The sequence below is a fragment of the Prosopis cineraria genome, unplaced genomic scaffold (genome assembly GCF_029017545.1).
Source record: "Prosopis cineraria cultivar Desert tree isolate PC_DT_omini unplaced genomic scaffold, ASM2901754v1 PC14, whole genome shotgun sequence".
Taxonomy (NCBI): domain Eukaryota; kingdom Viridiplantae; phylum Streptophyta; class Magnoliopsida; order Fabales; family Fabaceae; genus Prosopis; species Prosopis cineraria.
Window position 1 is genome coordinate 9,311,138 of NW_026555345.1, and position 14,220 is coordinate 9,325,357.

Consider the following 14,220-nt stretch of genomic DNA (forward strand, 5'->3'; position numbering starts at 1 on the left):
GGTTAAAAACTTTTACAAATATTTTTTTTAGTCTTCTTCTATCCTTTTTTATAGGACTCAAAATTATCTATTTCACTCTTCTAATTGGTGCCTCCTGTGATTTTTTTATACATGTTCAAATAATATCAAATAATTTTCTATCATTTTTTTAATAGATGCTATACCCACTTTTTCTCGTATATATTTATTTTGAATTTATCTTTAAATATATGCCATCACATCTGTCTCAATATTCTATTTTTACTACTCCAACTTTATATTCCTACTATTCCTTTAAAGCTTAATATTTATTATCATATAATATAGTTGATTTGATTGACAAAACTTCCTTTTAAATTCATCACGTACTTAAAGTTTATTTAGTCTCAATTTAAATAAAATAAATTATAAAAACTCAATTCAAAATTAAGAGTAACTATAAAAACATACAAATTATTTTTTTTTAAAAAAAAGAACCCGAAAACTGAGTAATTCTAATTATGAATTTAATCAATTCTGCTTACCTCTGATTTTTTTTTTTTTTTAGGCCAAAATGCTTACCTCTGATTAAATTGAAGCGATTTCTAGCCAATTGATTTTCAATTTTCACATGCAATTTTGCACGCACCGAGCAATCACAAGCCACGGTTTCAAAATTGAGCTCGACTTCCACAAATTAACGTGCACGTCTTGTTATTGGCATCGGCTTATCCCTTAACCTCGTGGGTCCTCTAATTTCCTTTCGTTTCTTCTTTTTTCCTTTTTGCGATTCGTCTCTCATGTTCCCGAAATTTGCGAACTGTGCGCCACGAATAAAAAGCGCGCATGCTCTGCATATATGATCGCTGGCGGTGCACATGGAAATAACCTACGCATCGCCAAGTGGCACCAATCTTGCCGGCGATTCCTCCGCCATGTCGGCGTCGGCCACCCGTACTGTCAAGGTCATCCCTCTGAACCACCCCACCACTCCGGCGACGTCGTCGTCTCCCTCTTTTGTCAATCTTGGGTTCTCCAGATGGGCCGCGAAGCTCCGACGAATGACTTGTGCTGAATGGATCGAGCTCTTCCTCCCTTGCTGTCGTTGGTTTCGGACCTACAAATGGCGCGAGTATCTTCAAGTTGATCTCATGGCTGGAATCACTGTCGGTGTCATGCTTGTTCCACAGGTGATTCATGGTTCCTTTACTTCTGTTAGGCTTCCGAGAGTATTTTCTTTATGATTTCGTTGTTGCATGGTGCTTCATAGCGGGTGGGGGTCTAAAAATCTCACATTCATGACTTCCGGGAGTTGTTATACTCTTTTTGATGGATTGAATGGTCGTTTAACTTAAAGCGGAATTCTAATTTTCCTTTGAATTAGTAGAAATTGAATGAGCCAACTGATTTCTTCGCGTATGTGTGTATATATATATATTTTACTTTCTCTTCTTCATTTCTTGGAAACAGAATTCCTTTCTTGAATTTCTTGGAAGGTATATAGTTTGTATGATTTCCCGTTTCTTAAGAGGGGAAACGCTGACTTTGAGTCTTTGATAAGTACAGGAAGTTCTTTTTCCTATTCTTTTTTTGCCCAATTTTTTATTGGTTTTCGTATGTCATGATCATCTATCCAAACATGTAAATATGGAATATTGTCCTTTTTTTTTCTAGTAAATGTCGTGCTTGTTAATTTAATGTTTACTGTGATTATACTTTATATTGATTTGCTTTAAATTTTTAGGAACCTGTTTTCCTTTATTCATTATTTTATGGATTGTTGAACGAGCAGGGGATGTCCTATGCAAAATTAGCTGGACTTCAACCAATATACGGACTTTGTAAGTTTGCTAAAATTTCATCCTGTTTATAAATTATAATTAAGCTTTCTGCCACAATTACAGCTTTTGAAATATTATATTTTAGTTCTTTTTCCTGGTAAAACTCGTTCTTTTGATTTTTCTGAATTTTTTTTGGGCAAAAATGTGCTTCTAAATGTACCAACTTTATTCATAATGCATGAGGATGCCATCATTAGTTCCATAATTCTTAAGATTAGAAGGCAAAAACTTACGCTTTGTCTACCATAAATTTTACAAATCCAGAAGGACATCCCAAGATAAGTAAAAGAACTCAACAGTCAACACCATGAGAGAAATCCTTGTTTATTGAATGAAAGGTTCCTTAAAGTTTTACGGTCTCATCTTCTCAAGAATTGTCAAAGCATTGTGCACTCAATCTCCTTTGCAGAAGGAAGTAGTGGAAATAAATCCAAGAAGTCATAGAAGAAGAAGAAGGAAAGGAAGGAGAAGCTGTAAAGAGAAGCTTATTTCTTTAGTGTTCTTGAAAAATTATTTCAGCACACTTAATTTGTATTCTCAATATTCAAAATCTTTAGTTATTTTCTACATTTCAGAGCAGAACACGATATGCCCTCTGTTTTCAAATTTGTAGTCTTCTTTTAATTTAATTTCACATTTTGTATTATGATGACTATACATATAAAATTATAATAGTGTTACAGTTAAATTACTATTCATGTAATGATCTGCATGCTTAAGAAAATCAATACCCTTGTAATATGCGGGAGCAACTTCTAGTTTTATGGGAGATTAACAACATCGTGGGAACTGCGTTTTGCATGAGTATGTTGTCAGCTATATTATTCGTAGGGTATTGAAAATCAGATTAGTCATTGAACCAGTCTAGGCATCGGTTCAAGGGTTAATGGTTAAAACCGTAGTCGAACTATAATAAATTGGTCATAAACTGGTTATTTTATTAAACCAGTCAAAACACCGATATAACAGTTTAATGATTCAACTAGGTGGGTTGATCTAGATTTTCATATTATAATTATTTGAAATTTATGAATGGTACAGCTTTCTCCAAATTTTATATTGACATTGATATTTTGTAAAACGGGATTTCATGGTGAATGATATATTTGAACAATATGTTGATAGAGCTTAATGGCATCATACAATCATATTGTTTAGCTTTACTGCAATAATGCTTGTTGTTTATTGATTTTGATATTGATATGCAAACTAGATTATAACGAATTCTAGATTCTTTTAGTTGTCAATTTCCAATACACATTATTTTTAGATTGATTTCAGACTAAACTTTACCATACAGGAATAGATATCCAAACTGATACATGTCATTTTGAAGCTTGTTCTCGAATTTATGTTCATAACTAACAGTTTTTGTCCATGGCTCCATGCCATATTGATGTTTCATAACTCAGTTGCGACTAAACTCTCTTTTGAACTTAAAATTATTCTTCAAATTTCTAATCATGCAACGTACTCTATTGGCTGTTTCTGTGCTTCAACAATCTTACATCTCCCAGCTCTACATTATATCTTCTAATCTTGGATTGGTCGATTTCCTTTGCAAGGAAGACTCTGGCTTTGTGCCGGTTTTTGTATATGCTGTGTTTGGGTCATCTCGTCAGCTTGCGGTTGGTCCAGTAGCACTAGTTTCTCTTTTGGTCTCTAATGTGCTAAGTAGCATCACTTCATCAAGTGAATTATATACAGAGTTGGCAATTTTATTGGCTTTTATGGTGGGGATACTGGAGTGCATAATGGGGCTCCTAAGGTAGTTTTGCTTGCCCTTATCTTAATGACTATAGGACAAGCATTTTTAATTGGCAGTGTATCTAAAAACAAAACCTGGCCATCTTCCTGGTGTCCCTTCCAGGCGTTACTCCAACTAAACTAAGTTTAATTGGAAGTGCTGTGGTTTTGGGATTTTTTTTTTTTTTTTTTTTAGGGAAAACCACAAATTTATGTGCTATGAAATTACTTTAAGGTCCATCTTCCTATACTTCTCAATAAAAAATGATTCTTCCAGCTACTCGTTGTTTACCTAACCATGTTCTGAATGTTCCTCCACCTAGTTATCAAATGATTATTATGATATGAAATTAAACGTGGCCGTGGCATGTTAATGATAGTCCTGTAGACTTTACTATGTGACTTATTTATCTCCAGAAGAAGAATTGACTGTTTAGTGATGGGATAACTTATTAGCTGCCATCCCTGTTGATTCCCACCATCAATTTCCTTGTCAATTGGCTTCTAATGATGAGCTGCATTTTGCATCTTGGAATTGGCAGACACTATATAATTCCATTAACATGCATTTTTTTTTTCCGGGTTTTCCAGGTTGGGATGGTTGATTCGTTTCATAAGCCATTCAGTGATTTCTGGCTTTACAACAGCTTCAGCTATTGTTATTGGTTTATCTCAGGCAAAATACTTCTTGGGTTATAATGTAGCACGAAGTAGCAAGATTATCCCATTAATTGAGAGTATAATAGCTGGAATTGATAAGGTATTCTTTATTCATTTATTTGATTTTTTTTTTTTTTATTCAATGGGTATCTCTTTTGAGGTGATACAATTACCAATTATTTTCCCCAATAATGCTAGCTCATGTTGGATTTAAAACCATCCGTTAAAATTAATTCTTAACAGCCTCTTTATGAGTTTTTTTTTTTTTCTTTTTGGGGGGGGGGGGAAAACCACTCCAGATCCCTATACTTCAGCACTTTTTTGTTTTTACCAATTCAACATTTAAGCAACATTAATTTCAGTGTCTTGTTCTCATACTAAATATTGATGTAATTTTGAGTTCAATTTAACCAATGAAGGTTCCCTGTACTAGGCATAATATATTAATATGTAATTTTGTTATTTCCTATTCTCAATTCCTGTTAACGTAATATATACAAGTTTTTCCCTTCTGTAGTTTTCATGGCCCCCTTTTGTGATGGGATCAGTGATGCTAGCAATACTACTTGTCATGAAGCAGTTGGTATGAATCCATTCTTTGGTGTTTGTGGAACATTTATATTATTGGCGTTCTTCTCATATTGATGTTTTATCTCCAGGGGAAATCACGGAAGTACCTACGGTTCCTCAGAGCTGCAGGCCCTCTCACAGCAGTAGTTCTGGGAACAGTTTTTGTAAAAATATTCCATCCGTCGACCATTTCTGTGGTGAGAATCACAGCTAATTTCACTTTTGTCTTTGTAACACTAACCTAGGAAAAACTAGATGGATAATAGAAGAGGAATGATATTTAAACTACCTGATACCATCAACCAGATATTTGCAATTTTGTACTCCACAAAAACCTCTTTTTTTTCCCTTATCCAGTTGTTTTCATTCATATTATGACAAGTGAAAACAGTTTTACTCTGGTCTAACCATTGATTTCTTAATGGTGTAAAAGTGATAATAATTGCTGTAACATGATTCTTGCTCTTTACGTTTGTTCCTCTTGTCATATATGATGTTTATAAATGAGAACTTGTATGTTTAGGGTTGGTAACACGTCCACAAAGTTGATAAACACTTGTTAACATGTTCATGAAGCTGATAGAGACTGAGTCCAGGAAAGCTCATAAATATTACTGGTTGTTTAATAGGTTGGAGATATACCTGAGGGCCTGCCAAAATTTTCTTTTCCCAAAGCTTTCAATCATGCACTGTCCTTAATTCCAACTGCATTTCTCATTACTGGCGTGGCTATATTGGTAAAGATCGTTTTGCCCCAACTATTTTAGTTGGTTTGTTAAAATTGATTGTTGGTAACTTGTACACCATTTGTATATGCTTTCAAACTTCAGGAATCTGTGGGGATTGCCAAAGCATTAGCGGCAAAAAATGGGTATGAGTTGGATTCAAATCAAGAGGTATGTTTCCTTCCAATATATGATCATAGCCTGTTGGTTGCTATTTATTTACACATGCCTACTGTCGTGGAATTACATGATGCATCTGAAACCTTGAATCGACTGTTGAATTTTAAGAAAGAAATAACTCAAGTATGAAATTCTATCTGAGAGCTACAGCACATTTGCCCTCTTTTCTATGGCCATGATAGTCCACTCTCCTGCTTCTTATAAAATTAAGCACTTTTTATATCCTACCTAGCCCCTGAAATAGCAACCAACTCTTGAGAAATGCTTGTGTAGACATAGAAGTTATGGCTGAAGAAGCTACGTGCTTGTTAAATGGAAAGATTTACCATAATTTGAAAATTCTTGGGAGGATTCTGAAGTGATTTCCTAGAAATTCCCAAACTTCCCAAGCTTTTAGGGGAGGGTGATGAGCTGCAAATTTTTATACAGTAGACGTTCAAGGAAGGCCAATGAAGTAGAGAGGCTTAATTCTACTGGTCAAGAAACTTGTACCAAGGAGAGGAAAATGTGGCAGACAAGTAAGAGTCTTACATGATGTCATGATGGTATGGGTTGTGGGGGAGTAGTTGAAGTAACTGTTTGGCTACAGAACCTCCATTCCAGGAGGGGGGCATTAAGTTTTAGTGAAAAAAGATGTGGTGAGGAGAGATATGGCCCCTTGAAAGCCAGTAGCTCTGTGTCTGTTTTGTGGTTGCTTGTAATTGTGTTAATTTCCGTTGCTGTTCTGGGTATATTGGAGAAGAAGGTTATGGGCAGAATCAGTAGTCATCTTTGGAACACTGATTCAGTTTGTTTTGTTTATAAATATCAAAACCTCATTATTTTCCTACGTTCAAATTTGCTATCATTATTCCTGTACTGTTTTTTCTTAGCATTTTAACAGGTCTCCATCAAAGTATCTCATAACCACCCTTCTGGATATTTTTGGACAGTTATTTGGTCTAGGTGTTGCCAATGTTCTAGGTTCATTTTTCTCAGCATACCCAACAACAGGTAGGACTCCCTTTTGAATTTGAGAAACTGAAATAAGATTGACTTCTTATATAAAAGCAGCAGTCAGTTTCATTACTGTAATTTTAATTATATTGAAAACTTCAGTGAACGGAAAGCATTATATTTAAAGATTTTTCATGTTCTTGAATGGGAAATGCAGGATCTTTTTCAAGATCAGCTGTCAATCATGAAAGCGGTGCAAAATCTGGAATATCTGGGATAGTGACAGGAATTATAATAACCTGTACGCTTCTCTTCCTGACTCCATTATTCACGGACATACCTCAGGTTTGCGTCCATGCCTCTACCTTGTACACCTCTCATTTATTCCTACATGAATTCTTGCTTAAATGGATGGTTTTACTCTCCACATTTTATTGATAATTCATTCCAGGATTTTATGCATGCAAGTTAGAATGATATTAAATTGGGAATGATGTTAAGAATTGAGAATTCAAGGATTTTTTTTTTCCTGGAATGCTGACTCTGATTTTTGTGGTTTGAATAAATCCAGTGTGTTCTTGCTGCCATAGTGATCTCTGCTGTGATTGGTTTGGTAAGGACTTTCTTTCATGCCTTGGATTCATTTCATTGTGCAGTAGTTTTTTTTTTTTTTTTGGCCGTGAATCTGGGGCCGTAGTTACTTGATGCTTTCTTGTAATGCAAGGTTTGATTTTAAATTTGAGTCTACTGTAATGCAGAACAGATCTTCATTATCACTTGTTTCATATTACCTGTGATTTATTATTGTTGACTTGGAATATCCTGTCCATGTTAAACTTGATTACTTTTATAATTTTTGAATATGCAAACGATATTCTGTTGAGGAGAAGTCCTACTTTAACCTGTAAATCCCATTTAAGCTGGTTGTATTCCTTTGCTTGTCTAAACTCACTGAAAATTCCGCTTATCACTTTGTTCAACATATAATATTTTCTTCATTTGAATTTTTATTCAGGTGGATTATGAAGAGGCCATTTTCTTGTGGCGTGTAGATAAAAGGGATTTTCTTCTCTGGACCATTACTAGTACTACAACGTTGTTCCTTGGAATTGAGATTGGTGTACTTGTTGGGGTGAGTACAAGGTGAAGATTGCTTATAAGTAATGTCTTTGTTATATTTGGAGGACTTTTCTTTTCTCGAAAGAGGCTTAATTCAATTGATCAAAGCATATTCATCATGTGATCATGTTTACTGATTAAAATTTATAGCCATTTAATTCTTGTAATTTTATCATGGGAAAAATCAAGGAGATAGTTTTGCAATCTTATTTAACTATAAACCATGGAGCATGATATCATCAAATTTCAGTTGCAGAAGTTGTGATTTCCATGCTGCCCTTGAGATAATCCCTTATGTGCTTCATAATGTTATGGAATTATAGGTGGGTGCTTCACTTGCTTTTGTCATTCATGAGTCTGCTAATCCACATATTGGTAAGTCAGTTTGTTAGCTTCGGTAATTGTGAAAGATTTTGATTATTTCAGTGTCATGTCTAGGAATGAAGTCAAATTGTATTATAAACTATATGCACCATGCCTTGATAGGATCTGAATCATGTCATGCTGTAAACCAGAAAGCCTTGATAGGATATGAATTATGCCATGCTGTAAACCTGAAACTCTTGTATGTTGAAGGCCTAACTAACTGAAAGTCTGAAACCAACCTTGCTTCCCAAGTACTAAGGCTAAAGTTGGGTATTCGTGTAGCAGCGTGTAAAAAAACAAATGCATCTAGAAAATTGAAAGAATCTCATTTTCATGAATGACAAATTCTGATAGAAATGATTACATGCATTTAAAACAGAAAGAAAGAAACAGTTATGGTTCCAGAGTATATACAGTGTGCTAGATGTATAGATGAAAGAAACAGCGTAGGAAGTCTCAATCAACGGGCTGATGCAGACAAACACTTGCAAAGAAGAAGAATGCTGGCAGCACAAGGCATTCGATTTTGTAGAAATTATACAGATCTCTCATGAATTTTATTAATATATATATATATATCCCCTTTTATTTTCAAGACCAATGCAAATCTCTTAAATTTCACTCAAATTATACAGATCTTAATTTCAATGTTCAAGACTCACACGGACCTCCCCTAAAACAAAAAATCAACTACACAAATCTCCCTTGAGTTTTGTTGAAACCATGAAGATTTATCAGTGAAATCTTGTCGAGTTTGGCCATAGTTATTTCAAAATTCTATATAAAGTTTCCAATACAATTCTGTGTTAAGTACCCAATACCAGATAATGCATTTAACAACTTTTAAGTACCCAATTGTTCATGGTTGAGTTTATATTGATAAAAGAAGACACTGGAACTTGGCTTCGTAAAAAAAGTAGTTAGCTTATGATTTAATGTATAAAAAGTAGTTTTTGATTTACTGTATAAGAAGTAGTTGGATACGTTACTGTATGATTGTTTCGAACAAGTATATGCTAAAGTTACCACCTGGTGCGTACTGCAGCTGTTTTGGGTCGTTTGCCGGGGACAACTGTTTACAGAAATATTAAACAATATCCTGAAGCATACACTTACAATGGAATTGTGGTTGTTCGTATTGATTCTCCCATTTATTTTGCAAACATAAGTTACATAAAGGACAGGTAATAAAAGGTTTAGTTGTATTTGATAATTTCTTTTATCAAGAATGTTGCTTCATTGATTCAGAATTTTTCCAGGTTGCGGGAATATGAAGCTGATGCTGATAGATCTACAAGACGTGGACCAGAGGTTGAAAGAATTTATTTTGTGATTCTAGAAATGGCTCGTAAGTCATGCTTGATCTGTTTACTTGGAAGCATATATTTTGTTGTATATGGTTTTTAGCATAATTAAATTAATAGCTACTGAGCGTGCTTGGTTGTTGTCCAATGATTTTTTTCCCCTTGAAGTCTAATTTGATGTCAAATGAATTGAATTTTCTACTGAACAAACTTCTAGAAATTTTCAAATGTGCAAACAGTGAAGTTAATTTTCTTGAACTGATTCAATCCTTCTCTAGATGCAGTTGTCATTCGCCACTTGGCATATACTATTTTAATCTGCATTCCGTTATCTACTATTTCAAAATCATTCCGCTTTCCCACTCACCATGGACTGATCACCTTTGCAGCTGCTGATATGTCTACTCTGAAATAGTCCTCTGATGTCAACAATCTTCACACCCTACTTGTTTGCCATATAATGTCAGTGACTGACTTTTGTTCCAAATATGGGAAAATGATCTGAAGACAAGTTGTCTGAGAAAATGTCTTGAAGCCACTTCACTCAAACACGTTTCCCACTTTCCCTTAAAACGAAGTGCTGAAATTAATTTCAGAATAAAATCAGTCTTTCTTGTTCTTATTTGCTTCTTGCAAAAATATGGTCGAGAGTAATGTTTGGTGCATAAAGTTGCTTGCGCTTATTCTATGTTATCGCTTCACTATTTTGTGGATTGATGTAATAACTGTCCTCAATGAACAAAATGAAATTTGTCAGTTGAACCTTTTTCTGTAAATAACGAATATCAACATTTTATTGTAAGCACATGGTTATTATTATTGCAGCTGTGACCTACATAGACTCTAGTGCTGTCCAGGCTTTAAAAGACTTGCATCAGGAGTACAAACAACGGGACATCCGGGTATGATGTGATTTTCAATTAGATTCTTGGATTCATGCATTTGAAAGGAGAGTGACAATATATATACATAAATATATGTATATATATAGCTGTGTGCTTTATCTTCAGACCTATAATCTCTTCTCTCTCTCCAAATGCACTATTTGTGCATACAGAGGATTCAAATTGGATGTAACTTGGCTGTTCCACATGTTAAAGTTTTGAAAAAAGCTCTATAATATTTCTCCAACCAAATGGGTTTTTCTTGCAGATTGCAATCTCCAATCCAAACCCAGAAGTTTTGCTTACCTTGTCCAAATCTGATTTGGTGGAGCTGATAGGCAAAGAGTGGTACTTTGTGAGAGTACATGATGCTGTTCAAGTTTGCTTGCAGCATGTTCAACAGTTAAAAGATGTGTCCAGGACTCCACAAACTTCATCTTTCTCTGTGACAGCAGATAATCCAAGTTTATTTGAGAGGTCACTAAAGCAGAGAGGAGAGAGCCTTTCAAGTACCGATCTGGAGGCTGGTAATGACAATCCTCCTCTTCCCAAGGACACAGATTCCCAATTGGAGCCATTGTTGTCAAGAAAATCTTGAATTCTCAAAATGTGGTAAATAAATTTATTTCTGTTTTATCCCATTCTTTTGGATAGCTATGGAATTATTTGGCCAGGGTGCAATCTTGCTAGTGTTGAAAATAATTCGTGTTTGTAATATTTAGTGACCGATTGTAAAATATAAGGAATAGAATATATATATATATATATATATATAAATTCATCATTGTTGGTTACTCATTCTAGCCCCCAGTGTGTAACTCTCCTTTTCAATTTTTTTCTTTTTTCTTTTTCTCCAATTCTAGCATGATTCCTCGGATGGACAAACGATGTCAATGCCATTGAGCATCTGTAAAATTTACCTGTTTGGATTGGGTAGTAAATTCGAGTTCAGGCTTGGGTGAGATTTCTGTTCTGCCCCCGACTTGTGTGACATTCACATACTAATATGATGTATTATAAAAGTAAAAGAAAGTCACTCAAACAAGTATTATATGGATTTCGAATCAATAATTGTTTGAAATGCTTGATGTTATGTTTGAGTTAGCAGGGATTTGGAACTGTATATAAAATTTTGATTTTATGGATTTGGATTTATTCCAAAGCCCATCCAATATTTTGTAATAATTATTCCTTCAAAATTTCAAGTATCTATTACACCCTAATTATTTCACATTTTAACCACAATCTTTTAATACTATTTAAACATATGGATGACTCCCATAAGTAGAACAACTTACTTATAGTAGTCTGAATTTTTTATATTACCTAAACAAATGATTATATGAATTTTAAATGTGATTTTAACTGTACAGAAAACAAACAAAACCAAGGAATTTAAATCAAAGTTCTAAAAACAGAGAAGGATCTAACGGTATGGTATGCTATTGCTATGATTGTTTTAGTTGTAATTTTCGTTTTTTTCCCCTTTCTTTAACGGTATTTAAACTAATTGTCTTTTTATTAAAAAAAGTTGTAATTTTCTATAAGCAGATGCTAACCAGTCTAGTGGGTGAAGCTCAGTTTAGGGATAATGCAATTTTTAATTCTTTAAATTTATCTTGGGGAAAAATTACATATAAGTCTTATGAAACTAATTTATTTATAAATAAATCCTACAAAATTCAGAAATCACAACTAGGTTGCTTAGAACCTGAGTGTAATTTAAAATTTAGATAAAAAGATAATAATACTCTTATTAAATATACATATATTATATCAGTTAAATAATTTACAACTACTTCATTAATAATTTATAACATTAACTTCATATATCTAATAACTAAACTAATTAGTTTAACTATTAAACATGTGAAGTAAGTGGTAAAAAGTTGAAGTTAAAGTTATAAATTACTAATGAAGTAGTTATAAATAATTAATGTTAAACTTTATTAGTAATACATGATTGTTTAACTATTAAATATGTAAAATTATAGTTTTAAAAAGTTAAAATTATAGTTATAAATTGCTGATAAAGTAGTTATAAATTAATTATTTAATTGATATAATGCATATTTAATAGGGGTATTATTGTCTTTGCAATGTTGTAGCTTTTAAATTTTGTAAGACTTATTTATAAATAAGCATGCTCTACATAACCTATACATAATTTACCCTTATCTTAGTTAATGATTTTGTTTCTTAACTTTAATTTTTATCGATTTGATCATTTACATTTTCTTAAATTATTATATTAGTCCTTAAGTTTTAAAACACAAATTGAATTTCAACTTAATTTAATATGTAAAGTATATTGATAATTTTACATGTATATGTAAGAAAATGATAATAAATTAGCCCTCTTTGTTTTTTTAAAAATTTTGACTCTTTTCCTACCTAAATAATTATATTTATTTTCAATAATTTCAATGATTGTTATCAATATTCTATTATCTATATTTGTAGATTTAAACAGTATTATCTTCTTCTCAAACAATAAGAATTATATAAATAATTGAAAGAAATTTATGAAACTAAATCAATAAAAATTAAATTCAAGAAATTAAATCAATGATTGAAATAAATTTGAGAAATTAAAAGTTTATATCCCTTAAATTTAATATGAAAAAAAAAAACTAAACATGTACAGCAATACTCTCAACCTGAGTAACGTATAGCATATTGGATCGGCTAATTAAATTGAAAGACCAATGTTGAGCATAGTTCGATACAAAATCACAAGGCAACTTGAAAACTAGTCAAGCATGTACCCAAGGTGGCGCTTTATGCATTACAAAATTTCATCAAGGCTCTGGTCTTTTCATTTTATTTTCAAATAAAAAAAATACTATCCTCAATATTCTTTTCTCTCTTTTTTTTTTGTGAAACAATATTCTTTTCTATTTTCCCTAAATTTTTCTATGACAATCTATCACACAACTTGATTGCGATATTGTGGTATAAATCTCTGCCAGAAATTTATATCACACTCTTGCAACTAAGTTGAGTGATAAATTGCAAAAGAGTAATTAAGGAAGGGAGAAAGAAAAATATTAAGAATATAATAAGTTAATTATTAGTTGTTCTAGAATAATTTCTAAACCAATATCTATCCACGTTGCCATCAATATCTCCCAAGTAAGAAACTTCATAGCATTCGTTACAGATAATGAGCAATTTTATCGTCTTCTACTAAGAATTAAATCAAAATTTTACAAATTAATAATTAATAAATTTCCATAAAAGCAGTTCACAGCATTATATTGTCTCCGATTTTAAGTTGCAACTTGTCAACTTCTCATTAGTTATTGTTCTTCTAATTCTAAATAATAAATAGTATCAAAATAGAGTCTTAAATTGATAACTGAGCATCCTGAGCTATAAAGAAAAATTATTAGAAATTGGCATTACCATAAGACCTTGTTTGGCTCGTTTGAAGCATTTTGACCGAAGCAGCGAACCAAATATGCGAAAATCAGCCCCACAATCTAGAAGAAGCAAAACAACAAAAATAGGAATTTGAAGGAGGAGATTTGGTTAGTAGCTTTTCAGCAGAGGAATTCGAAGAATTGAAGATGGAACGACATGACAGGCTTGGAATGAGAGATGTGTGACAGCAACGTTAAGCTCGAACGAGAACGGACACATATGGCGATAAATGGCAAGAACAGCTCGGAGAGATGAACGACACGTCGGACAGCGCGAACAGCTTGGAGAGACTGGCGACGGCTCAAACCTGACGAAGAAACAGTGCGACGCAAATGGCCACAATGAGATTGAACTGAACGGAGGAAGGACGCCGGAAGCAAGACGAATATGGCCAAATTGAATCGAAATTAAACGGCGATATGATGGTGTGAGTCAGCAAAGATGAAGGTGCACAGTGAAGCATGGATGCGACGGTGATGTAGGCGAAGGTGAAAGGTCCACAGAA

General features: G+C 33.3%; 1 protein-coding gene across 2 annotated transcripts; it reads left to right on the forward strand.

The window, feature by feature from the left end:
- Positions 1–708: 708 nt before the first annotated feature.
- On the forward strand, positions 709–11,083 carry LOC129293685 (probable sulfate transporter 4.2). Of its 2 annotated transcripts, none has more exons than XM_054931763.1 (17): positions 709–1,148; positions 1,751–1,799; positions 3,369–3,567; positions 4,137–4,305; positions 4,723–4,788; positions 4,865–4,972; positions 5,405–5,512; positions 5,606–5,671; positions 6,613–6,673; positions 6,834–6,961; positions 7,188–7,229; positions 7,632–7,748; positions 8,059–8,110; positions 9,147–9,285; positions 9,361–9,449; positions 10,263–10,307; positions 10,558–10,762. In XM_054931763.1, exons 1-17 carry the CDS (start codon positions 837–839, stop codon positions 10,608–10,610), a joined length of 1,803 nt encoding a protein of 600 aa, XP_054787738.1. In that variant the 5' UTR covers positions 709–836; the 3' UTR covers positions 10,611–10,762. The 2 variants fall into 2 exon arrangements, with proteins under 2 accessions (XP_054787738.1, XP_054787737.1); XM_054931762.1 differs by having other exon boundaries at positions 715–1,148; positions 10,231–10,307; positions 10,558–11,083.
- The last annotated feature ends 3,137 nt before the right edge of the window (positions 11,084–14,220 follow it).